The 27924-nt window shown below is 44.0% G+C and overlaps 1 protein-coding gene and 1 non-coding gene across 2 annotated transcripts in view; one reads left to right on the top strand and one right to left on the bottom strand.

Annotated features, from left to right (window-relative positions):
- Positions 1-1297: 1297 nt before the first annotated feature.
- MAP3K5 (mitogen-activated protein kinase kinase kinase 5) overlaps positions 1298-27924 on the top strand; it is a 208598-nt gene continuing 181971 nt past the window's right edge. Inside the window, exon 1 of the mRNA XM_060240022.1 lies at positions 1298-2193. Coding sequence (XP_060096005.1) covers positions 1764-2193 — 430 coding nt within the window. The 5' untranslated portion in view covers positions 1298-1763. The remainder of the gene's footprint in view (positions 2194-27924) is intronic.
- Positions 11002-11076, bottom strand: TRNAT-CGU (transfer RNA threonine (anticodon CGU)). The gene has a single exon. It is a non-coding gene; the product is annotated as a tRNA-Thr (tRNA).

The raw sequence follows: 27924 nt of genomic DNA, 5'->3' as shown, positions 1-27924 counted from the left end.
AACATAATTTTTTTCCATTCTTTCTATATCTTTTGGGATAATAGACCATAAAAAAAAAAAATCTTATACTGATTTTCTCTAAGTGCCTGACTGGTTGTAAATTTTATATCTTTCTTCCACAAATTTTCCCATTGTTGAAATGAGATCTCTTTGTTGAAGTTCTGCATCAATTTTATTTCACCATGGTGAAATGGGCCTGGCTAGTATTTGTATGGGAGACCACCACTTCCTGGGTCATGATCCAGAGGCAGGCAATGGCAAACCAGTTCTAAACATCTCTTGCCTTGGAAACCCCTCGGGGTCGCCATTAGCCAGCTGTTTCTTGCTGGCAATTTTTTCACCATCAAATAAATAACTAACAAGCATGGACAGACAGGCCGATTCTTTTATCACTATAGATTAATGATAACAGCAAGCCGAATGATTTGTTCTTTTTGTTATGGTAGTTGATTTGGATTACGTTTGGGGTGGGGGGCAGATGGAATCTTTTTCCAGGGGCCAATGGTGGCTCTTGGCAGCCCTGCATAATGTTAGGGGAATAAGGTTTTATTATGACAATTATAACTCAAGATGCATTTGAAGTAGATGCTGCGCTGATATAATTTAGTACACCTTCTGGTGATGTCAGAGGTGTGTGGCATATTCAAATGAGGTATGCAAATGAATTGTGCTAATGAGCTCCTGCGCCTCTTTTTCTACAAAATGACCCTTGCCAATGCGAGGTGCATTTTTAAACAGTTGCTAAGTCAAATAAGGCAGGAGTCAAGTTGACCTTTAAGACCAACTAAGTTTTATTCAGAATGTAAGCTTTTGTGTGCTAGAAACACACTTCATTAGACAATAAGGTGGAAAGTCAAATAAGTCAAATAAGATTAAGTGTTTAAACTCTGTGTAACATTCCCTGTTATTTTTACAGTAAAGTTTAACGTTCTCTCTTCCAGCAAGGAAACCACAATGGAATTCTACTTGGAAATGAATAGTAGAAGCATATACTGAGGAAACGTCAGAGAGGTCAGCAGTTCTAGCCTCTGTACAGAGCTTTTAACCCCCCCCCCCCACGAAACCTATGGCCAGAAGAATGAAGCTGGCAAAGGAACAGCAGAGGGCGCTTTACAATGCCGACGAGCCTTTCTGCTTCAAAAACTCGGCACATTCCCCCTCTAAACTTCGGGATTTATGGTCTGTTTACAAGCGCAGGAATGCGCAGTTCTTATACTACACGGCAGGGGGCGTGGTTGAGGCAGAAAGGCGGGGCTTTTCGTGGGCCGGCTGCTGGCAGCTTTGCACCGAGTACACAGTAGCAATGCAACAAGTGGCCGGGTTTTTCCCCCCGCGTGCACGCCGATCTCTGGAAAGGTAGAGGCTGCGTGCTTGTGAGAGACGCGTTCACGTAGACGGCGGAGGGTTGTTCGGTCAAGAGAGCGAGAAGGACGAGGCAGGCTGGTGCATTCTCTTCTAAGGCGTCTGCAGCTGCCGACTGAAGTGATCGCCAACCTGGTGCGCCGGCGGAGCTCAGGAAAGCAGTGCGCAATGGTGGCTCTGGCAGGCACCGAAGGAAGTCGCGGCACTCTGGGCAGTGCTGCTGCAGTGTGAGGCAGAGGAAGAAATCCTTTCCCGCCCGTCTTTCTTTGCCGCTCAGCAGCAGCGTGCAGCTGAAAGGCAGGCAGGTCGGGAGGAAGAGAAGGTGGCGGCATGGCATGTGCCTAAAGTCTCGTCCTGTGGAAGCAGAAGTCTGAGACAGGACGCCGGGCCGAGAAGCGGGCATGAGCGACAGCAGCGAAGGGATCATCAGCTTTTCCGTGCCCAGCCCGCCAGGCGCTGGTGGCGGCTGTCCGCTCCTCTTCGAGGATGGGCTCGAGAGAAGAGCGCCAGCGGCTGGCGAAGGGATGGCCCGGGGTTTCCTGGCCGGCCCAGGCGCGCCGCCGCCCGGCACCTTTTGGAATGAGGACAGCGGCGCAACCTGCCCGGCTACCGACTTAGCTGCCCGGGCCAAAAGCGGCAGCAGCAACAGGAGGACCACGGTGTCATATGTGATCAACGAGGCGAGCCCGGGGCTGCTGCAGGCGGCGGAGAGCGGGGCCCTGCAGAGCCTGAGGGAGGCGTGCGAGGCGGTCGGCGCCGACCTGCAGACTTTGCACTTCGGCAAGCTGGACTTCGGCGAGACTGCCGTGTTGGACCGCTTCTACAACGCAGGTGAGGCAAGGCTCAGCAGCCGGGCTCCCCGTTGGGACTAGCCGCGCTCCCTCTGAAAAGCGCCTCTATATCACTCTAGAGAAGGCGGCATTCAATACCCTGCCTTTCTGCCTTAAAAAGGAGGGGGGGGGGGAAGGCGGCGGTGATAGACCTCCACGCACACAATTAGAGACCCCCACATACACATTTCCTTCTGAATGCATGTTTAGAGTTACAGTGGATGTTGTAATCTCAGCTAGATGTGGCTAAGGATCCAGGTATTGCTAGTTACTCGAGATTCATTAGCATGGCACATCAGGCTACCTACCCGAAATGCTTCAGCGTGGGAGGAGGGTGGCAGTTCCTTCATATGAAATTCAAATCTAGCATGTAGTGTTTCACACCTAAGGCTTGCTTTATTTTTCCTGTATTTTTAGTTCAAACCGTAAACCTGCACAATACAGGTACTAGAATATCCCCCCCCACCCCCAGGGTAGAAACAGTTGGGAAGGGTGGTTGTCAGAGACAAAATGGCATGAGAGGAAAGGGGGAAACGCCTGCTGGTTAATGCTTTCAGATTCCGGTATCAGCAGCTGTATAGGATTAAAAAAAGATAAAGATATCACAAATATAGAGGTAATGTGTAATTTGCAGAAGCAAACCCAGGTGTACAATCATAAGTACACTCAGTGAGGAGTTGCAGCCAAACCTAGCTTCCTGACAGGTGTGCCATTAACACAGGTTTCTTGTTGCATGTATGCTTCATATTTTTAGATTCACATTTAAAAGATAATAGATGTATAAGACTCTCTTATGCTGGGTGGAAGGAGGGTGTGACAGTGCCTTTTTTCTTGCTTGCTTGCTTTACGTCCTGCAACAGAGAGCTGGCTAAGGGCACAGCTGCATATGATATTTGGGAGTTCTGTGACCAGAGCTCTCAGCCTCATTTAAAAAAAAAATCATGTGCACAGGGATCTGTTTCCTGTGGAGATGTGCAGGGAGTAGAAGTTTAAGCTTTCATTCTTCTTTGCTGCTCTTTCATTTTGAAAAGGCCCCAGGGAGCTGCTGTTTACCTCAGTGGGGGAAGATACAGGTCCTGATATGAGTACCCATTAGTTTACTCCAGTGGGGCAAGCTGCCTGAGGCTGTTTTGTGATAGGAAAATGGCCCAGGGCTCAGCCCCTCTGATCTGAATCAGGCCAGGAGCTCAGAACTCCCAGCATCCAATGTTATTGTCGCCCAAAGCTATAAACCAGGATTCCCTGAGTTTAATCTCACCTCTGCAACGGACTCACTTGTTGGCCCAAAGCAGGACACAGTCTTTTAGCATCTAAGTTGTGGACTTTATGGCCTTGTTAGTTACAACAAGATAATGTAATATCAAGGGCGATGATAATGTCGAAAGTACTATATAAATGCTAGTTATCATTACTTCCATTCTAGCAAAAGGTATTTTTCGTGTCACCTCTAAAAATGGTCTATATGTACTGAAAATTTTCTCTTCCTCTCTTGTAATTTCTCCTACCTCAAGCTGTGTTGCTTTTTACACTGCCACTAATAGAGCTAGTCCTACCTGCTGTTCAGAATGTGCACCCCAAATCTCCATGTGGTATATTTAGAACCAAATATTAATACCCTGTGTTATCTTCTTAGTGTCCAAAGTGCAAATCTCACATCTTCTCTGAAAATTGCTCCATCTGCCTTATAAATTCAATTGTAATCCCAGCAGTTGGAACACTGATAGAATATACATTAACAAGAAAGATATACTCAGCATATGTGCTCTACACAAATTAAAACAGCACTTTGAACACGGATAAAGGCCTTCTAATTGTTATCAACATGTTTCAGGGACGAGTCCTGGTATGGGAGCTTAGCTGTTGTACACCTCCCCTCTGGTTAAGCCCTGTTGGAAGTGCTCCAGTGAGTCTCCACTGGAAATTCTTCCTACATTTATAGTAGCTTGTAAAGAAATTAGTCCTCAAGAAAGTTATTAGTATGTTTATATATTTTATCGTTAGGCTTGTGTTTTGAAGGACCAAATAACAATCCTTTTGGGTTGTGACATCATTCTTTGGTTCTGAAGATAGTAATTGACCAAAAGCTGTGTCAGGCTCTCATGCTAGTGGCTTAAAACAAAGGTGAATAGCTGTTTTAGTGATACAACTTTGGACAGGAAGTTTTTGGAAATAAGTACCTGTGCCGTTCACACCGAGGGCTTTTCCAGGAGCATAATGCTTTATTCAGTCATCTTTCTATTTCTGTTCATGATGTCACTGGGGTGGCTTCAGGCTGATTCATATGACACTGTTTAATTGGTATGATGTGAGTACACATACTGTGCTAACCAAAGCTTAGTTTTAAGTGTGAGAGTGCAATTGGCACTTACTTGTTTGTTTAAACGTTTATAAACCCACCTTTTCCCCAAGGTGGGTAACAACAATAAAGCAGAAAAACTTCATAAAATATAACTGCTTCACCACATGCATAGCTACTCATTCAGTCCATGATTGGTACACGTCTCCCAAAAGTGTATTGACTAATGGTGCAGTAAATATAAATTGAGTTGTGAACTGAGGATATATATATAACTGCTTCAGCATATTTCAAACAGTCCAACCCCACTCAGCCCACAGACTCACTGTTCCCGACTAAATATGGATGGCTCCTTGGACAGCATTTTCTCTCTGTATATATACTGAAAGCAGGGCCGGGCCACCCATTAGGCAAATTAGGCATTTGCCTAGGGCAGAGCCACACCCAGGGTACCATTTGAGCCCTCCCACCCACCTTCACTCCTGAACAATCTAAAGCACCTGGGAATGGAAGCAGTACAGTGTGCAAAGTGCAGGGGAGCCAGCCAGCTACTGCACTTGTGTGCGGAGGACTCCCGCATGCCACCGCTGCTCTCACTGCTGGCCTTGCTGCTTCTCTCACTGCTGCCGCTCTTGCCCTCATCGCTGTGCTTGCTTGTGCGGCCCTGGAGTTGCTGCGGTGGCGGCAAGCAGCAGATGGCCAAGGTGGGAGGCAGGGGCAGGTTGTGTAGGGCAGCAGGCAGCAGCCTTACTTTGGCCACAGCACACTCTCAGGCTGCCCCTGCCTACTGAGGAGGGGGAGCAGGGGGGGCAGGGGGAGTGCGGGGCTGAAAGTGACTGACTGAAAGTGAAGGAACCAGTTTCTATCCTCTTTCTACTCTTCAACAATTTTGGTTATGTTAAAAAACTCCCAAGGGTAAGGAGTATTAAAAGAGTTCTGTGTTATAGATCTTGTTAACATCCTAAGAATACATATTTCTATTACATCATCTCCATCAGAATTGCTTCAGAGAAACATGCCAACTTTTTAACTTTAAATGATCACCTGAACATAATGTAGATCAAAACAACAGGTAGAAATTGGCAAATTTTCTTTCATTTCTTCATTATATTTGTTCTTGTTACATTATGTTTGTTTCCTATTGTATGCGATGGAATACTTTTAACACCCCATAGTTTTTAACAGAACCATTAGAGAGCTAATTCTAGGGTGAAAGCATATGAGACGTTGGATGAAGTGTCCAGTCTGCTTGCGTGTGTGTGGTTCTCTGAGAGCCAATGAGCAAACAGAAGATGAATTTCCAGGTATAGTGGGACATCCTGTGGTCAGGTGTGATGGCACTGTTAGTGTTACCACAAGCTCATGCCCATGATCTCACATCCTCTTCTAACAGGACAGGGTCTGGATGTCAGTCCCCTGAATGGTACCCCAAGTAAAGGGTACTGATTCACCAGCACACTAATACCCCTTTTGTTCCTATCGGTGGGCAGAAACTAGGGGCAAAGAGGGGTGCAATCATCCTGGGAACAAAAATTAAAAAGAAAAATAAGGCTTTGTATTACGGTTGCCAGCTCTGGCTTGGGAAAAATCTGGAGATTTGGGGAATGGAGCCAGGGAGTCAGGATTTAGTGAGGAGAGGGACCTCAGCAGGGTATAATCTCAAAGAGTTCACTCTCCAAAGTAACCATTTTCTCCAAGGAAACTGATCTTGATTGTCTGGAGGTCAACTGTAATTGTGGGAGATCTTCAGGTGCTAACTGGGAGCTGACAGGGCTTTTTTTGTAGCAAGAACTCCTTTGCATATTAGGCTACACATCCCTGATATAGCCAATCCTCCTGGAGCTTGCAGTAGGTCTTGTACTAAGAGCCCTGTAAGCTCTTGGAGGATTGGCAGCATCAGGGGTATGTGGCCTAATATGCAAAGGAGTTCCTGCTACAAAAAGCCCTGGGAGTTAACAACCCTACCTGGTATAATTGTCAGAAGTTCTGACCCTATAGATCCTAATGATTCCGAGTGCTACCTGGAAGTGATAAGACAGCTCTAAAACAATTGCTAGAAAGGAAATTGCTTGGAAGGAAAACTTTCTCCAGTAGAACACGGCACTTGATCCCGAAAGATTCTACAAACCCTAATTGCTAGAAACATTATGGTAATCTTAACATACAGTTTCTGGCAATTGCTAGAGCTATCATTGTCAGTTCTTGGTAGCTCTAGCAATTGCCAGGAACTCTGTTATCAAAACTTCCCATAAGTAGAACTTCCAATAAGTAGCTGAGGCCTTATTTTTATTTTAAATTTTCCTCCTAAGATTCTGTCCCACCCAACCTTCCTGCTGGTTGCTAGGCAACCTTTGTTATACCTCCCTCTCCCAGGGAAAGATCCTGGAGGAAGCTATGGTCCTTTAAAGTCACCCTACCCCACAGTAGTTGGGCATTGCCCTGAGCAATGCACCTGTGAGGGTGTGCAGTGGAAGGATAGAAAAACCCCAAGGACTGCAGAAGAGGGGGTGGGGGTGTTGAAATTGGAGAAGGAGGCACATTTAGAGAGCTGGTGTGCTAAACTAGCTCACCAAACTACCAGAGTATTTTGAGAAGAGTGCAGAAAACAGAAATATAGTGGTAACAAATGAGGCTGCAGAGAAATCTATGGCAGGCCAAAGGGGTAAGAGCGTTCCTTCCCCCAATGATGCATTATTTTTAAAAAGAGGGAAAGAAATAGGACTGCAGAGAGACTTAGGAGCAGTGTTCCCTCTAAGCTGAGTTAGCGTGAGCTAGCTCACAGATTATTACCCTCCAGCTCACACATTTTTGTCTTAGCTCAGGAAGGATGAATCCAGAGCACACTAATTTATGCAGTAGCTCACAACTTTAATGCCAGTAGCTCACAACTTTAATGCCAGCTGCTCACAAAATAGAATTTTTGCTCACAAGACTCTGCAACTTAGAGGGAACGTTGCTTAGGAGTAGGGGCACTGGAAAAGAGGGGGCAACTGAGAGAGGGGAGGTGCTCCAGGCCTGTCATGCTGGGGGTTGCCAAGGAAGAAGAATGAGCCGGAGTGAAGAGAGAACAAGGGACAGTTAAGGCTGTATTAGGATGGAGAGATAAGAGAGTACACATTATGGGGTGCAAAGAAAAAAAGAGGGTTCACAAAAGTTGTGTTATAAGAAAATATTATGTTAAAATTGTAACAAATATTCTTTTCCACAGTAAACAAAATGTAGTCCTTCAGAGTAGTAAAATATAAAAGTGTTTTGAGTTGTACACCCTTGTTTTACCAGTAAAATAAAAGCATTCTGCAAATGTTGCTGATCAGTGACAGATGATTCAATGAGAGAAGGGCCTGTGACTTTATGCATAATTGTCTTGTGGGATTCTTTCATATAAATCTAAAATGTGATTATGCAATTCTGTTGCTGAACATAATGATCATGATGGCTCTTATGACTCTCCAGTAAAGCTTTTGTAAACTTCCTAATTTTTAATTATTATGATAGCATTGGCCTGTACACTGGGGACTGTCAAATCTGAAGATTTTTTTCTTGAAATTGCAGAGTCATTTTCTCAGCTGTTGCACCCCAGTTCACAGGCAAGTTTATACCCAGATGTAAGATTGAATTTACTGTGCTGAAGCCCAGGCTCAAATGCAGCCCTAAAGTATCATTTGGTCCTGCCACCATTAATGCTTTCCTCTACAGTGGAGAGTTCTGTCTAACCCTTCAAATAGTATTTTATGGAAATTTGCAGTCCAGATGTAGCTATGAAGTCTAATAAATGTCTATACTAGCTTCATGTACATAGTAAGGGAGCACTGACTTCTTGTTTGGGCGCTTCTGCATTCTGTCCTGCACGGCAGTAGCAGAGCTGCACATTACATTTGTTGGAATGGAATATGTTACCATTTGCACTAGTGGTTTGGATCAGGTTGTTTTGGTATTCATCTTAATAAAAATAATGAACTCCAGTGAGAACTCATAATTAATATAAGGCTGTCTTTCAAAATCATACCACATGAAGTTTTATGAAGTGGCACTAATGATTCTTAAAATCAAGACATTCATTTCCTGTGCCTTTTCATGGTTCTTTCAGATGGTTTCTTTCCCTTGCTTAAAAGTCTTTCTGGTCTCTGCCTACTTTCATCAGTTCTATTAAATGTTCTAGTTATAAATGTGACTTCTGGCATATAAATGATATGGACAGAATCCTGTAGTTTAGCATTGCAAATAATGATTTGTTAACCTCCCCTCAAAAGGTGTATTAGATTGCCAGCCCACACATATCTGTATTAGTCATTCACAACACAATCTATGGGCTACTAAGAAAAAAAGAGGGGGGGGGGGGAAATCTGTTATAATTTGTAAGGACTCCCCTGCCTGGTTGCCTGAAAGAAATTCTTGCCAGAGATGATTAGGGGAGTGCTTATTTACAAGTATTTTATAATGTATACAGGAATGGTCTTCATTAACAATGATTATATAATTGGTATAGCACTCTGAAATATCCAGTTGGCTTTATAACAATGGGTAGATAGCAAGTCCAACTAGTAAGCAAGACATTCTACCTAGGCTATCTAGACTTGTATAACAGGATGGTTGAATCTTTGTAGCTATAAAAACGTGTACAGTGGCGTTGTACAGCTTCTATACACATAATTCCTTTAAGTCACCCAGATGCTAGGCAATCCAGAGAGAAGGTGGAAATTTTTTATTCCACAGCAGAGCAAATTATAAATGAAACTTCCCCCAATTGGGATTAATAGCAATGCTTACATTCACAAGATAAGCTAAAGTAGCATGCTCAGAAGCACTGTAAGAAACTGAATCTACCTCATTCACCCATGTTTTATGGGCATAGCATTTATCCCTCCCCCGGCAGATTTGCTGAGTAATGCAGGATTACTTTTATCCCGCAAAGGTCAGTAGGTGCTATAGACAACTGAGTCCACCTCTTCATTGGGATGGTCCTGTCCTGGGTTTCATTTCTCAAACATGTTAGAAAAAGCTTTAAAGGCAGACTAGGCAGAGCACACATGTTAACTCACCCTTTCTACAGTCACTCCTTTAGTTACGTATCAGTTTTTGGATTCAGTTCAAGGAACTGGCCGTTAACTACAATGCCCTATAATGACTTTGGACCTACATAACTGTAAGAGCACCTCTCATACTCTGCTCAGCTGTGTGAGCTTCAATCATGTGATCAAAACCTTCTGCTGGTCACCCTACAAATGAGTAGGGTAAAAATCAGCCTGTATGTGTGCATTCTCTCTTGTGGCTTTCACCTTAAAGAACAGCCTTCCTGAAGAGATATCACTCATCTATCATTTCACAGAATATGGAAAATGGAAATATTAAGGAGAGCATTTTTATAAAGGGATTAGAACTGTATAGTATAATGAATCAGCTCAGGAGAACTCTTATAAGGGAATAGGATTGTAGTCTATTGCAATGTTTATTGTTTTTACTTTATTGTCTTCTGTATTTGTAATCTATTTTCTTCATGATGGCATGTTATACCTTGGACAGCTTGCATTGTTTTCAAATTCTGTAAATTTAATCCTATCCTATTGTTCATTGGAGGTCATATGCTATTAGATTGACTTGTTTCTAAAATTTGTAATTCACCTGAAGTCTCAGCAAGAAAGGTGAAGTAAATAAAGCAGACTGACCAGGCAGAGCACTGAACTAGTAGCATGGATTGCACTGGTTCATACTACAGGTGGGGATACAATTGAAGAATGCTCCTTATTGCAGAAAATTGCCTGAAAGACTGGAAGTAGAAAAATAGCAGATCAGGAAGAAAGGCTGTAACTCAGCCCTTTGCCTCTTACAATGTTTTCTGTGTGCAGGTTGTTTTAAATGTAGGAGAGCATTTAAAATATAATTTCTCCGCACTGTCATGATCCTAGGCCTAGTGAGGCCTGCAGGCCCCAAGGGAGCCTGTATTAAAGTAGCTACAGGGCCTGTATTTCCCAGGATCCCTTCTATCTTTCTGATTGGATGGGCAGCAGTTTTGAAGGGGAAAACTTGCCCAGTGGTGACCAGAGGGGTGGGATCTGGAAGGAAGGAAATAAAATGCCAAGCTGGAGAGGGGGAAGTATTCTCTCTGAAAAGACTGGGCTGGAGGAAGGCTGCAGTCATGAGAGTGGTGAGTCAGTTGGAATTAGAGAAAGAGAACGTATAGTTAGTTATGTCAGGATTTTTTATTTTGCTGTTTCCATGTTCACTGTTGCACTAAAAGTTACTACTGACTTGTTTGCTCTTGAGCACTTACAATAAACTTGTTGTTGTTATACTGCCTGGGTCTCCATGCCTTCAGTCACAGATAAAAGGTGCTTGCTGAGAAGGAAGATGGGTCAGGTGGGTGCTCTGGGCCCTCCCAGATATGAACATATGAAGCTGCCTTATACTGAATCAGACCCTTGGTTCATCAAAGTCAGTATTGTCTACTCAGACTGGCAGCGGCTCTCCAGGGTCTCAAGCTGAGGTTTTTCACACCTATTTGCCTGGACCCTTTTTTGGAGATGCCAAGGATTGAACCTGGGACCTTCTGCTTACGAAGCAGATGCTCTACCACTGAGCCACCATCCCTCCCCATAAACCCTTCCCAGAGTGGTGGCAGCCAGTAGAAGTCCTCTCTGGTCCCCTGCTTGTGACACCCACCCATCCACATTTGAAAGTAGTACACTTGCTGCCTGTGTAGACCTGACCTTAGAGTGTGACATGCCTGATTTAAATATGAAGGTGATGAGGCAGGAGTGTTTCCCCATCTGACTTAGCATGGTCTCAGCATCACATTTAAACTGTGCTGAAACCTGTGGAAAGCAGCTACAAATTCATGACCCTTATGAGTATTGTATAGCTTTATATGAAGACCCTCACCATAGAGTGTTTACGCTGGCCAGATTAAATGCATTCCCCTCTAAAGTTTTACCGGGGAGATATCATTGAATATCTCTGTATGAAAGACTGTTGCTGAGGAGTGAATACCCTCAACTCAATTCAACATATACTGTTTAACTTCCGCTTATATGGTAACTACCAGAAGGAATTATTTGGAGAGCTTTTTTTGTTTCCTGATTACTGGATTAATCTGCCCCTCTGTTGACATTTATTAAATGATACTAAGTTGGAGATTGCTAAGGCTGTATCAAACTTTTTGACGGATATTCTTAAATTTAAATCTGACCATGTATGACTATATGTAATTTATGTATATATTTTGGTTTTATTTCAAATGTATAAACCTCCTTTTTCTGCTCTGTATATGTCTAAATGTGTATGTTATGTCATTAAAGGTATGTATGGATGGATATGAAGACCCGTATGGCCTCACTGGCTTCATGTTTAAATCAGGTGAAAGAATTGGTACCTAGCGATAAGAGATTTTGATTCTCATTGATTCTCTAAGTAACCTACAGACAGTGTATTGGAAATGTTAGGGGACTTTCTGATAAATTGGAGCCTTAAATATGTTGTCTTGCTATAGCAATGATTGACAGGCTTATAAAGATTATTTCAAATGGCGAGTCAGTACATATAAAATATTTTTTACTGAGTCAGAATCACCAGACTAAGATATCTTACTGATGGGCATTTCATACCATGGACTGATATTTCCCTGCAATTTCATGATTGCTTAGGTTTCACAGTGGTTTTCTGACTTCAGTTAACTTCTTGACTCATAGGGATTAAAGTAAACTATTATTCTAGCCAACACAATTCAAAATGCTGCTTTTACTTTTGTAGGGGAGGGACGGTGGCTCAGTGGTAGAGCATCTGCTTGGGAAGCAGAAGGTCCCAGGTTCAATCCCTGGTATCTCCAAAAAAGGGTCCAGGCAAATAGGTGTGAAAAATCTCAGTTTGAGATCCTGGAGAGCCGCTGCCAGTCTGAGAAGACAATACTGACTTTGATGGACCAAGGGTCTGATTCAGTATAAGGCAGCTTCATATGTTCATATGTTCAATGCTAGTTAGAGTTGCCTGCTCTTGGCCTGAAGAGTGCTTCCGCAACTTTGATAGTTATGTGACAAAGAAGTTTGGCAGATGACTTTGTGGCAGAGGTGAGGTGAGGTGTTGTAGTTCCAGCTCTTCAACAATAATCCTCAATAATATTTTACTATTATAGATAAATCTGTGTATGTGTTTAATGTGTGTATGTGTGTGTTGACTATTTACTGAGAGATTCTAATGTAAAGTTAATTTGATAAGAACTCCTGAAGGAAATATACTTTTTTAAAAAAAGTAAGAATTGGAGGTTATCCAAGTATGTATTTGTGGCTCAGAAGTATGGAACTTGTCCAGCTAGCCTAGAATCATCAATCTTGCATTATGCGTAGGTTTTGGCTGGGGCAGCTCAGTGGTTAACAGTAATAATGGAATGCTTGGGAGAACTTGGTATGGAAGATTATGCTGAAGGCTCAAGAAGGTCACAGTGGCTAAATGTCCTGTACTGCAGTGGTCCCCAAACTTCTTGGTACTAGGGACCGGCATCAGGGCCAACCCACTCACTGTGGCCACAGGGCTGGCAGGGTGGGGGCACCAAATTCAACCCCCCTGCCCCCTGTGGTGCTGTGCAGCCTCACCCCCCCCCGGTGCTGTGTAACCTTGCCGCCTGCCCCTCTTGCAGCATCTCCGCAGTGGCAGGCGACCCGCTGAAGAAGCAGCCCAACAGAGTTTAGCTCCGTTGCCCCCCCCCCCCCGCACGACAAGGCTCTGGTCCCACTGCCGCCACCTTCGCTCTCTCTCCGGCACTGCAATGTAGCACGGCACTCCATCATTGTTGCCCTTCCACCCTCAGTTCGCACCAAGCCGAGCAGCGCCGAAACTGGGCCTTACCAGCTTCGCTGCGGCTGCGCCATCTAACACGTTGACGTTCGTGTGAGAGAAGGCTGCTCCCCCCTCCTTCCCGGAACCAGAAGTGATGGGAGGGGAGAAGCCTTCTCTCACGTGAACTTCAAAGTGTTAGATGGTGCGGCTGCAGCGAAGCCGGTAAGGCCCAGTTTCAGCGCTGCTCTGCTCGGCGCAATAGGAGGGCGATGATGACGGAGTGCCACGCTGCATTGCAGTGCTGGGGAGAGAGGTAAGGCGGCAGCAGGGGGGCGACGGAGCTAAGCTCTGTTGTGGCGGGGGGGGGCGCCAGGCTTTGCGGCCTGGTTGTGGACAGGCCGTGCCCTGGAAGCAGGCCACGACCTGGTAGTGGGCCACGGCCCAGGGGTTGAGTACCCCTGCTTTACCAGACTGGCACTTCCTATGAATTTTCAGTTCCTCTTCTGCTAATTGGGTAGTTTTTAAGTAGCATGTCACTCTTCTGATGTGATAAATAAACCTTTATTGTAATGCCATTGTCTGACCTTATTACTTTTTGATACCTGGTAGACTTACACCTCTAATAAGGAACTGTGATTGAGGAGAGTCTGTGCCTCTATAAAAGTCTCCCTCAGAAATAGGCACCTAGGCACACTGAAAGTTGAAACAGAAGTCAAATTTATTAGAATAAACAGGCAGGGAATGGAAATCTATATTTACAAGTGAGCTCAGGTTAGGATTGGTAGACAGAGGTCTAGAGATATATCCAAAACTTCTTTTTACAGCATTGGAGGTATTCAGAGAGTATGTTTTTTTGGTTTACTTTGTCTTTCTGCTATTATAGATGTTTACCTGCTTATACTGTGATACAGATATTAGTTATTCCTTCTTTTGAACTTGTTACTGGGTGGTCACACAAACTTAAGATCTTATTATGCCTTAACCCTATATTTATAGACCAGGGGCTTTTCTATCTGCTCCCACTTCCTCTAGCCAGAATGTTATTCCTGAGGGACCTCCATGCCTCCTCAAACCTTTTGTCAAATCCCTATCTTCCAGAAGAACAGTCTCTGTAAACTGGTTAATAAACTTCCATACTGAGAATGACTAATTCTGGTACTTCTTTGCCAGAATCACTGTCAGTAGGGCTTTTCTTGAGCAGGAACACACAGAAACGCAGTTACAGCTGGCTTGGTGTCAGCGGGTATTATGGCCTAATATGCAAATGAGTTCCTGCTGGGCTTTTCCTACAAAAAGCCCTGTGTGAAACAATGGTGACATCAGGGGGTGTGGCCTAATATGCAAATAAGTTCCGGCTGGGCTTTTTCTATCAAAAAAGCCCTGACTGTCACCACCTCAAGTCTGTCATTGGCAGAAGTCACAACACATTCCTCTGCTACAGACAGGGCTTAACTTTTCTTCAGAGTCTCTTATTAAGAGTTTTCTGTCCACTCTCATCCCTAGCTCCAGCTCCAACTGTTTTCTTCCAACTGGACAACTGTCTCCTTCCCCCTTGATTTTTTTTAACAGCTCCTTGTTCCATTCCACAGTAAGCTGCCTTCACCCAATCAGAATGAGCTCTATGGAGTGGCAGTCATTTTTCAGCTAGCTCATCCTTTCTCAAGCAACATTTGCTTAAAATCCTGTAATTGCTTGCTGTCCATCACAGCATTAGGTATACTGTTTTGCAATGGCAAACCATCCCTTAAAAAGTCTGCCATGAAAACTGTGAAAGCGACATCATCCCAAAGTCAGAAGTGACTGGTACTTGCACAGGGGACTACCTTTTTCCCATTAGGTATGCTATTTTATCTCTGAGCTTTTAAACTAGGAAATTGAAATGTTACCTTGTATGCATAAAACAGATTAAAACTTTCTGGTGCATTTCTTGAAAATCCCCTACTCCTCCCCAAACCATGGCTTACTTTTTTGTGATGTTATGAAAGTTTAAAACAAAATATGCTTAAAAGATTAGCACTCTTGCAATATTTTATTTGCTTTACTGTTTGTGATAACTGACACCTCTTGGTCTGAATTATTGCATCATAATCTGGAGACAATACCTTTGCTGTAGCAGTCTTGAGTGTGCTGTTAAGATGTTGTTTAGGCGTGTGTCTGTAAGTTGCAACCTACTTTTGATTTATTGACATTCATTACAGAAATCTCATGGTCAATGCTTTGAGCCTAAGACCCAGGGGGAAACATGAAATGGCTGAGCATTGCAAGCTTTTGTACATATGTTGCTTCATGTGTTGGTCAGCCAATGGAGAAAACAGGCTTTGCTCTGAAGCTCCTGTGTGATTGAGCAAGCCTGGCAAAGCAAGCCGTGATGCAGAAGGAAGCAAGAGAGGGAGAAGGAAGCAGATGACAGTGAGTTGTTCGTGGATTTCATAGGAGCCCTCTGGGGGCTTGATCTAGCCCTTGGGGTGCAAGTTTGACACCCCTGTCTTGGATGACAGAAAGCTTTATTTACTCTTCCTTGTCCATCTGTCCTCTTAATTCCCCCCTGCAAATAAGTATATACTTCCTGGTGTGATAATGTTACCCCAAAATGATGTCATTGCACCAGGCACATTTGCTGTGGTGATGTGCTTGGCATGATAACATCACTTTCAGGTGACATCATCACACTGGTCACATCCCGGTGCATGAGAAGGATCCCCTGCCAATAACAACACAAATGAACTGCCATCAAAACAAGTTGCTTTGTTTTATGAGTTGTGCATAGTGTGAGTACCTAAACCAATTTGGAACAAACCATGAATTGACAATTTTAGGCACAAATTGTGATTCGTGCTTCATTCGTGCCCATCCCTAGTCTGGAGAAGAACAAACTGGTGTGGAAATCAGAATTACTTTCTGGCTCTTCACCAAATGACAGATCTGAGGGAATTAAGTAAGGAGGATTGCTGGATAGGCTCATCTGGTGCAGCAAAAGAATTGGTTGGCAGGGAATGGGACCTGCTTCTTCCCAGTTGTCACCATGGCAACTATTTTGATATACACCTGGTCCAAAGGAGAGACAGGCACACCTGTATATTCACTGTTGCAGTGCTTTCACCCCTTCTTGCTCTGGACTGGGAGCCGGGGAATGGGATGTGATTTCCTCAAACCCTACCTTCTACGGCTGCTGCAGTTAGTCATCTTTAATACACTAACAATATAAGAAGAGCCATACTCTGTATCATGAGTCAGTCAGGGCTCAGTGATAGTGAGAACTCCTCAGGAGAAGATGAGCCCCATGTAGCCAGCCTGATGTTAACAGAAGCTGACCAGCAGGAAAATGAGCTGCAGGTTTGCCAGGATTCACAACCAACAGCTGGAACAGGGCCACTAACACCCTCCAGCCCTGATTCAGCAGGTGAACCTCAGTTGGCTATTCCCAGTTTACCAGTATCACCTACACCTTTAAAGTGCCACAGACAGAAGCTGAGGACAGAGCTACAGACAAGACAGCAAAGTGCATGACTCTTGGCCTGACACCAGATGCTTGCTGATAACAAAGATAAATAGTTGCAGGATTGTGTCTGAGCAGCTGATTGCTGCAAGCATGACCCTTAGGGCTATAAAACCAGCCAAGAGAGGATATTAGGCAGGGCTTTTTTTGAGCAGGAATGTACAGAAATGCAGTTCCAGCTGACTTGTCATCAGGGCGTGTGGCCTAATATGCAAATAAGTTCCTGCTGGGCTTTTTCTATAAAAAAACACTGTATGAAACAATGTTGATGTCAGAGGGTGTGGCCTAATATGCACATGAGTTCCTGCTGGGCTTTTTCTACCAAACACCCCCCCTCCCCGCTGTTAGGCATGGATGCAGTGCATACAATAGACACTAAGGCACCAACTCTGCCTTGCCTGATGTCTGGACCCTTGACCTTGGACCGAACAACTCTGCCTTGCCTGAGCTCTGGCACTTGATACTCAGAGCCTGCAAGCCAGTACACTGGCCCCTCTAGTCCACAGTGGCTTCTAGTTATTCTGCAGGGCCAACAACAGGGCATAGAGTCCAAGGCCTTGCACCTCAAGTATTCAGCCATTTACTGCGTCTGAATGTGGAGGTCCTTTTAGTCACCTTGGTTAGTAGTCACTGATAGACCTGTCCCCCATGTCTAATCCACTTTTAAAGTTGTCTGTACTTGCAGCCATTACTTAATCCTCTGGCAGCAAATTCTATATTTTAATATTGTTATTTAAAGAAGTATTTTATTTTGTCCTTCCTGAGCCTGCTGCCCATCAGCTTCATTGGATGCCTTTGTGTTCTACTATTTGGGGAAAGGGAAGCAAAGCCCTCTCTTTCCGCTCTTTCTACTCCATGTATGAAAAGTCCCACACTCTTCATTCTGCAGCACCTGTGCTGCATGTGTTGCACTCTGCCTTTTTCATGCACTGAAATAACCTCCAGAGGGGTATCCTGGTATACTCACTGGAGGGTGCAACTCACTGGAGTTGCCTGAAGGTGACACTGAAGTGTTTCTGTATCGTGGCTTTGTTTGACTGCAGTCTGACTGTTGAGGAGGGGGAGCAGCTGGTGGAGGTATTCTGCACAGGCTTGGGGTTGTGGTTTTATATGCCCCCTTTCAAGTAGGATGGTGGCCAGATTATTACAACAGCATGTGACACTCAGATCCATGCCAGATTTCTAATAATAAATAGTTACTTCTTTTAACAGAGTTCCCAGCTCTGGTTGGTAGGGTGGTTGTAGCCCTTTTTGTCCAGCTAACAAAATACCCAGTTGTATACTGCCTAAGTCATACTAATTTTGTAGACTGTCCTGACATAATGACCTGGGTGGAGATCTGTGAAGAACCTAGTCTGGACAGGCTGGGACTTGGCTCTTCTGTCATCCATTCCTTCATGAGAAGGAGATCATGGTGCAATGGTTGCAGAAGGCTAAATGGCTGGTCTCAAGAAGGAAAATAGCTTTAAGATAGCGTGAAAAAAATTTCTGTTTATGCTAGCAAGATTAATAAAACCATATGCCTTTTTCAGTTGTAAGTCACACTGCCTTTTTATTTTGCCTTATTATAGGATGTGCTTTGTATCATTCCAGGCAGGGAAGGGTGGGCCTGGAGAGAAGGCAGGAAGGCAGTTGAAGATTGGCTTAGAGGTAAAGTCCAAGGGAGGTCATGAACATGTTCTGGAAATACTGAACACATGTGCAGCTTCCTTAGGTCTGTGGCAGCTGCACGAACAACTCAGTTTGTGTTACCATTTGCCACCTAAGTGCTTGTTTGTGGGCAGTTGCTACTTGCGTCAGCTGAGCAACAACTTGCTCTTCAGTTCTCTAACCATTTTTTAATAAAAATGATTACATTAATTGAAACAAAATCATGCCAACTGGCATCCTGTTGATTCATTACATAATTTTGATATGCTTACAGTATGGAGTGCATTGTTGACCACAGTGTGTAGCATGCATGCTTTGCTGTAGATTGGGAGGCACTGCATGTAAGGACAAAGAGAGTGGAAGAAACATGGCAACTGTTGCCATCTGAATTCCAAGGATATTTTTCTGATCATGCCTTGCTGCTTACCTTGGAAGCTGCTGCATTCCAAGGGTTTGTTTGTTTTTTAAATCTGATAAGTATGAACACACTAAGTATACGCCAGAACATTAGTAGCAAAAATATTCGTATTTTGTTTAGTATTTCCTAAATGTTATGCTGAAAGATTAAGACTGTGGCTTGTCATTTCTGATCCTGAAACAGACATTTGCTCTTGAAGAAAGTTTGTTCCTAGTTAATAGATGTCTGAGTGGTTTTCCTACTCCACCCAAGTACAAAAATACATGCATCCCACAACATCTGACATGAATAGTAACAGAAAATCCGTTCCAGCATGATAGTAATTACTAGTTACTAAAGTGAGTATCGAGGAATAAATACACCTTCAGTTTTAATTCTGCTTGCTTTTCTTCAAGGAAGATGCCACTGTCCACCAACATTGGGCTTTTTCACACAGTCTATGTATTCCGGTATGGAAGCTGGTCAGTTACTGAACAGTAACGGGTTTTTGCTGGCATTTCAGACAGACCCGATTCAGTAACTGGCTGCTACCGGAATACTCTCACCTTTTCTCACACACTCGCGGCTGTCCCGGTAGTGAGGCGTGCCTGAGTCGTTACAAACAAAGAGCAGCTTCTTCCACTTTTCAACCCCTCCTTCCGGGTTGAAATCGCTATGGGGTGCTGTGTGAAATGTCCAGTATCTAACCCGGGAGCAGTTTTCGCGCCCTTTTTCGCCCGCCGGCGCGCGCGATCTCCGGCTTTTTTTTTTTGGAACGTCGGGCTAAGATCGCTATAGCGCTATAGCAGTGTATCACAACAGCATCACCATAGGGATGCCTGGGCTCCATAAAGATGCCAGATATCGCCACCGCTGAAACCTGGTAACTTATCTCAATAGAGCCTAGCCATCTCTATGGTGTTGCTGTTGTGATACGTCGCTATAGCTCTATAGCGATCTTAGCCCGACGTTCCAAAAAAAAATAATAAGCTGGAGATCGCGAGCCGGCAGGCAAAAACGGCTGGCGCTGGTGGAAGCAAGATAAGAGCAGAACAGTGTGAAATGGCTCGCTTCAATCACGGAACCCTACCGGAAAAAAAAAACATGTGTCTGAAAACTCCCATCCCTGTCTCGGATTACTGCAAGCGGCACAATACCGACTCCCTTCCGGTTTCCACTGGTAAGTGTGAAAAGGGCCATAATCTGGAGTTCAGGCTACAATGGATTGCCAAAGTTTTCTTCAGACATTACTATGTTTTGTGCACGTGCTTATAAAAACCTTCTTTGGATAAAGTTTGTTTCTAAACAGATAAAAAGGCCTGCTGCTAGTGTTTGGAGTCACACCTAGTGACAGTTTACTATAATAATAAGCTTTGATTACTAAGTCACATTCAGAAAGAGTGTTTTAGTTGTACTTGTTCTAGTACCAAAAACAGAAAGGACATAATGAAAGAAACAGTTTGGCACAATTTTTAAAAAGTGTGTGTATCTAGTGCTCGGACTGTGAGACAGGATTGGGATTCTGTTGATGTACTGTCCACCTGCTATCCAACTGTCTCAGTGCCTGAGCTGGTGGAGGTGATTTTGGACATGTTGTTGAAGACTCCTAAGCTGGTTGTCATGAGGGACTTTAAAATCCATGCTGATGCTACCTTGTTGGGAGCAGCTTAGGGTTTCATGGTCTCCCTGGGCCTGTCTTAGGTAGTAACAGGTCCCATACACTGCAGGTAATACTCTTGATCTGCTGTTTTGCTCTGGGCAGAAATAAGGTAATCTGAAAGTGGGAAAAATTGAAGGTGTTTCCCTTGTCATATACTGTTCACTACTTGCAGGGGTTTAGATTTACAGGGATACCAAGACTCCACAGGGGTAAGGAATCAATTAAGATGATCTGCCCCGTAGCCTGAGGGATCCAATAGGTTTTCATATGGCATTAGGGGATTTTCCTGATTATATGGTTGGTGCTCCTGTCCATTCCCTGTTTGATCTTTGGAAAGGGAAAATGACCTGGGCAACTATTGCACCTAGGCACCCTCTTAAAGGTCTGAGCTCTCCAGCAATCCCTTAGTTTACTGAGGGGCTGATGATAATGAGAAAACAGGTGAAATGGCCAGAGCGATAGTGGAGAAAGACTCAGGATGAATCCAACAAGGAATGGGCTAAAGCTCATTTTAAAGCCTACTATGTGGCAGTGCTGGCAGCAAAGAAATATTTTTCCTCCACCATTGCATACACCCAGTGTAGACTTGCAGAACTCTTCCAGGTGGTTGAGGTCCTATTGAGATGCTACTGCTGTCATTTTGCTAAGCACTTTGTGGATAAAATCTCTCACATCCATTTGAAATTAGATGCTCTATTAGTAGTGATGGGGTCAGATGGTCCCAGGATGCCAATTTGTCCAAATGGGTGGGCTACCTTTCTGCTTGTGCAGTTTGAGGATGGAGACAGGATTCTTGGAAATTTGAGATTTGCCACTTGATTGTAAGACCTTTGCCCTTCTTGGCTGCTGAAATCTGCTGGGCAGGGGAGTAGACTGGGTTTGGGAGACAGTAAATGTCTCCCTGAGAGAGGCATGGTTGCTCCTGACTTAAAGCAGCCAGTGGTATATTGACTCCTCAAGAAACTTAATTGGCATCCAGGATATCTGAATAACTACCATCTAGAATAGAATCATAGAGTTAGAAGGGACCTCCAGGTCATCTAATCCAACTCCCTGCAGAATACAGGAAATTCACAAATACCTTCTTTCCACCTCGTTACCCCTGCTTCATGCCCAGAAAATGGCAAAAAAAACCCCTTCAGGATCCCTGACCAAACTGGTCTGGAGAAAATTGCTTCCTGATTCCAAAGTGGTGATCAGCATTTCCTTGGGTGTGTATGAAGGAGCCAGAAGAACTAAGTACTGATACAACCCTTCCTGCCCTCCCTCTCATGATCTGCCTAAATTCACAAAATCAGCATTGCTGTCAGATGGTCATCTATGCCTTCGTTTAAAAACCCCCAAGGAAGGTGAGCCCACCATTTCCCAAGAAAGCCTGTTACACTGAGGAACCACTCTTTCAGGAAGTTCTTCGTAATGTTTAACCCAAAGATCTGTTGATTTAATTTCAACCCTTCCGGGGCAGTTGAATAATCTAGATAATCTAATAACATAATCTAGTCTAAAATGTACCATTCTTGAGCAAGATGATTGAACAAGTTGTGGCTGGCAAACTTCAGGAATTGTTGAATGAAGTAAATGCTTTGGATCAATTTCAGTCTGGTTGCAGGGCTGGTTATGGGACAGAAATGGCCTAGGTTGCCCTAGTGGATGATATGCATGGGGAGATGGACAGGGGAGTGTTATACTGTTAATTCTCAGCGGCTTTTGAAACCGTCTATTATGGTATTCTTCTGGATTGCTTTTTGGGACTGGAACTGGGAAGCAGTGTTCTGCAGTGTTCTGGTTTCCCCTTGTGGGTTGGTGTCAGAGTATGGTGCTGGGGGGAGGGGCTGCTGCTCTGTCCTCTGGCCTTCAGGGCTTTGCAAGGTTCCATTTTGTTCCCTGTGCTTTTCAATGCCTATGTAAAAGCACAGGCAGAGGTCATCCAGAGATTTGGGCTGAGTTGCCTCCAGTATGCAGATGGCTCCCTGCTGTGTCACCTGCTACCAGCAGATTCCAGGGAGGCTTTGGAAACTGTGACAAGGTGTTTGCAGGCAGTTTTGGAATGGATGAGGGTTAACAAGCTGAAACTTAATCCCAGCTATACAGAGGTGCTACTGGTTTATGTGTTTGTGTTTGTGTGTGTGTGTGTGTGGTGGTGGTGGGGAAAGTCTGACCCAGGGTGGGGTTGCACTCCTAAAGGAGTAGGTCTGAGGCTTGGGGTGCTTCTAGAACCAGGCCTTCTGTTGGGTAAACTGGTGTCAGAGGTGGTCATGGTTTCCTTTTCGGCTGCTGAGCAAGCTGTAGCCATTTTTGGAAGGAAAAGATCTTGCCATTGTGGTGCATGCCCTCAAAATATGTAGATTGGATTACTTCAATGCACTTTACATGGGGCTGCTCTTGAAGACTGTCCAGAAGTTGCCTTTGGTCCTGAATACATGGCCAGAGTGTTGACTGCAGTGGGTTGCAGAGACTATACCACTCCAGTCTTGTTTTATATCCACTGGCTTCCACTTTTCATCTGGGCTCGATTCAGGATGCTGCTATTGACCTTTAAAGCTTTGCATGGCTTGGGAGCAACATACCTTAAGGAAAGCCTTCTCCCATATGAACTTACCTGCTCATTCTGGTTCTCATTCTTCAGAGGCCATGCTCTAGTTGTCCCTGCCATCTGAGGCTAGATGGATGGCAACCCAAGAAAGGGCATTATCAGTTGTGGCATCAAAACTTTGGAACTCCCTCCCCAGGAAGATTCATCTGTCTCCCTCTGTCAGTGTCTTCTGCCAGTGGGTGAAGACTTTTTTGTTTCATTTGGCATACTCCCAATCATGGTTATTGGCAGCCTTTTTTTCTGGAAAAAGAGGTGCTGGAACTCTCAAGAGGGAAATGAAGGAGAAACACATGGGTGTCCCTCATGTACTTTTAAACTTTTTTTTTTTTTTTAGAATTTTGTTCCACAAAGAGGTTCCAGAACTCTATTCCACCACATTCCCTCAGAAAAAAAAGCCCTCCTCCCTGGTTCCAGTGTTATTTTAATGTGTTTTTATTTAATTATTTTATATTTTAAATTGTTCTTATATTTGATGTGGATGATCTGGGGCTCTGATAGGGTGGAAAGGCAGCATAAAATATTATAAATAAACACATACAAACACCATTATATTTCACTCAGATTCTTCTGCTCCCCACAGTAGTTTAATTCTGCATTCTGATAGGGTTTGGGCAGTGTTCATTTTCTTTACATATTCCTCCGTGAACTTTCCTCTGTGAAAGAAAGTTATTTAACATAGTTGGGCCTTGATGTGTGGCTGAGAAGCAGACTGATATAAGAGGAGGCAGAGATTTGCAATGACAGGTGAGATAGTAACTGACAGAGTGATAATGGCAGTCAAATAAATAACGTAGCTTGGGAACTTGCTCTTGGCTTGCTGAGTCTATCACAGGCTTCTTCATTTTTTAAATGGGTTAAAGCAGGGATGTCGAACTCATTTGTTATGAGGGCCAGATTTAACATAAATGCCAGTTTGTTGGTCTGGGCCAGGGTTTCCCAAACTTTTCTTTCCCGTGGCCCGGTTATTTTTACACTTCTCATGACCCACTAAAATTTGGGGGTGGAGCCGGGAGGAATTATGTCATTTCCTTTGGTGTCAGGGACCAAGTGATGTCACTTCTGGGGCACACTGAATGAAAACTCCACCTTTTCCTGTGATGTCACTTCCAGGGCACTCCCCCAAACCTGCCTCTTCTTCAGAAGTAAATTCATTTTCAGAAAAATCTCTCTGAAACTCATGCTGAGCCAAAATGGGGGTGGAAAGTGTGTGGTCCTCTCTTTTCACCCCCACACCTGCATGCACCTATCTGTTTGTGTATTTTCTCCAGCTTGCAAACACTCCTAATGCCCATGTTCAGTTGCCTGCACCACCTACACATCCCTTCCTCAACAGCACTGGCCGGTGTATGCAGTTGGGAGTGCTGTTGCCATTGCCATCAGGAATGCCAGTACTGTGTACCACCTACACTGGGCTCTGGCAGTTGCTCTACCTCAAAATATGCTGACACATTTAGTAGGCCCTTCCTTCAGCTGCTACTCTCGGAACTCTGCCTCAAGCTACAATCAAGCTTGCTTGGTTTCAAGAAAATCTTTCGACAGCTATTTTTCATACTTTTCTTTGGTTGAAACACTCGGAAATGGCCGTGAAAGGTAGCAGAGAATTGTACTGCAATTAATGAATTAATTTCAAGTTTTATGAAGTTCATACAAGCTTTTCTGCAGTTATCCCAAAAAGGATATTTATGAGGGACTTGTAGCTTTTCACTGGCTGTGTTTCCCATGCCTTTAAAAGCAACCTGTTGTGCAGATACTTAGCCAGTGAACTATTTTCATCCTTTTTAATATCTACAAGAGGAGTTTAATTTTGGTGTCAGACAGCTATTAAAAGCAGGACCAGTAAAATGGTGCCAAGTTCATAGTACCATCTCTTCCAGTGCTGTTGAGATATACCGCAGTAATCTCCAACAATCTCTTTCTGCCCCACACCTCTTACTTTCACTCACACAAAAATCTCATAGAAGGCCACCTGGCTACAACTGGGGGTGCCAACTTTTCATTGGCAGAGCTCCTATGTCTGCAACAACAGTATGATGAACAGAAAAGTTTCATCCAGTAAAAATGGAAGGAAAGAAAGAAAGAGAAAGGGAAAGAATGAAATGGAAGGAAAGGAAAGGAAAGGAAAGGAAAGGAAAGGAAAAGAAAGACGTGGAAAGAAAGAACATAAACATAAGAGGAGCCCTGTTGGATCAGGCCAGTGGACTATCCAGTCCAAAATTCCCTCATACAATGCCCAAAAAGCACCAGAATGTCCACCAGTGGGGCCAGAACTCTAGAAGCCCTCCCACTGTTGCTTCCCCACCCCCCACCCCCCAGCACCAAGAATACAGACAGAGTATCACATGCAGGGAAAGAAAGAAAGAAAGAAAGAGGGGCGGCAAAGAAAAAGAAAGCCCTCCTTACCATCAGATGACCCCAGCCAGCAAAAATTCTGCCCAGGGGTCATTTGGTAAAAAAAACCCAGCTACTGGAATGCCCACTCCCTGCCCTTTCCAGCTGAAAAAAACACACTCACCCTTCTTTGCCACCCAGGCTTCCTGGGGAAATCTCCCCAAAAGAGCATACTGCAAGGCACATGAAAGCTCATACCTTGAAGAACACTTCACGGGTCTAAAGTGCCAATGGATGCCAGCTTTTATCTCAAACACTGGGAGTGGGGGAGAAGGAAGGAGAGGCAGCCCAGCTCCTCTCTGCACAACACAGAGACGGGGCGGGACTAGCTTTGCTGGCTGCGGGGCTAGCTTTGGCTTTTCTTGTGACCCGGTAGTGAGGCTTCCGTGGCCCAGTAGTGGGTCACGACGCTGCAAATGGGAAACACTGGTCTAGGCCATGCACGCCATAAAATCTACCACAAGGTATTAAAGATATAAACTTTATGAAGGTGATTTCAGATACCGAATTGCAATAGCAGGTGAATGACAACAGCAAGCTTGATTGGATAGATGGATATGCAGAGGGGTAGTAGGCATGGAGATACCAGCATTGGTAATGACACAGGAAACCTAGGTCTCAATTCAGTCCAGGAGGATTCAGTCCAGGAAGATGCAAAGAATAAATGGATATGTCTGAAATTAGAAACTACAACATTCAAAAACTACTGGGGGGAATTTAACCTTCCAGGACTTTGCTGATCTAAGAGTAGCAGTTTTCTTACAAAGGGATGTCAAAATGAGATTAGAGAGACTGCTGAGTTGTAAGTGATAATGAAGCTCAATGCTTCCTCCAAGGCTGAATTGAGACCTAAGTTTCCTGTCTCATGACCAATGCCTGCTTTCATTTGGCATCTGAAATCAGTCTACTCTCCAAGATATAAGGACCAGTGGACTCACATTCTAGCTGTATCTGAAGAAGTGTTTAGTGACTCATGAAAACTTATGCCTAGGCACTACTGGACTCTTGCTCCTTTCTACTAATGAAGCTTACAAGCTGTACTGTTAGATTTCTCCCCCTTCATCTGTTTAAACTGGAGAGGGGGATCAAATGAAATAATGTGTTGATTTCAGACTGGGCAAAATCTACTCAGGTGCTAGTTATGATAATGAAACAGTTCAGAAAGCAAGGGGGGAGTGAAGAAAGGCAGCCAGCAAGGGAGGAGGGGAGATGTGTTAGACTGGAACATAAGGAAACATAAATGTATTTTTAAATACTTACCATCTACTTCCATTATTAAACAATGGAATCCAATGGAATAGGATTGTTAAACAGTGGAAACCAATCCAGTGTTCTAGTTCTAGTCAGGGTCCATTTGATAATTTTACATTGGAACCACACAACATAGCATCCACACAAGAATAAAAGCACATTAAAGACACTGCAGACTTGGCCAACCTGAAAAATCAGCAGTGGCTGAACATAACCTAACTCAAACAGGACACAGTATCTTATTCCAAAACACTGTAATGCTGGACAACACATCCAGTTACCATGTTAGATTACACAGAGAAGCTGTTGAAATCCATAACCGTAAACACAATTTCAACAGGAAGAAAGTTTTAAAATGAATAGGGCATGGTTTCCAGTCCTGAAAACACAAAATGCCCTACAGTTTACAACAGCACTACAGATAAGATTAGAATTTCTGTAGCCAATCCATATACAAAAGAACCCCCTCAGGTAAGCTCCTCCATTAGCATGTCACAGCCCAGGAAGCTCCCACAATATAATGACTCAGCCCTACCCTACCTGCCTGAGTAGATATAAATTACCTGCCTACCAACTTCTTCTCAATTTGACCCAGAGAGAACTCCAGTTTTCTGGGTTACACCTCTGAGGATGCCAGTCACGGTTGCTGGTGAAACATCAGGTATCACAAGACCAAGGCCACAGAGCCTGGAAAATCTACAACAACCAAAACGAAGGTTTTTTTTTTTTTTTTTTTAAACCCTTCAGAATAAGCCAAAACAATTTCCTTTTAATTCTTTCCCCTTATCCCAGCATGCCCCTTCCTCTTAACACACACATGTGTGTGTGTGTGTGTGTGTGTGTGAGAGAGAGAGTGAGAGACAGACAGACAGACAGACATTAAATCTCAAAGAAAAAAGCAGAGCATGGTGCTATCACTGTAAATTGTGCTTGTCAGAAGAATCCATCTACCCATCCACCCACCAACCAACCCACCCTCACTTCCTCCGTCTGAAGAAGAAAACTATGAAAGCTTATACCTGAAATAAAATGTTGCTTGTCTTAAAGGAGCCACAGAATAATGTCCCCCTTTTGCTGTGGGTTCTTTGACTGGAGTATTCACTCAGGCACCTGTTCTCAGGTCCATTCAGCAGAGACAAGCTGGCTCAAAACATTAGACATTTATTTGCAAGGAGACAATTCTAACACAACTTCAGCAAGCCCACAAAACTGGAAACTGAAACTAGAGCTCCATGCAA

The sequence above is a fragment of the Heteronotia binoei genome, chromosome 1 (genome assembly GCF_032191835.1).
Source record: "Heteronotia binoei isolate CCM8104 ecotype False Entrance Well chromosome 1, APGP_CSIRO_Hbin_v1, whole genome shotgun sequence".
NCBI classification, from domain to species: Eukaryota; Metazoa; Chordata; class Lepidosauria; order Squamata; family Gekkonidae; genus Heteronotia; species Heteronotia binoei.
Note: the sequence above shows the minus strand (reverse complement) of the source record. Positions and strands in the feature narration are given on the sequence as shown.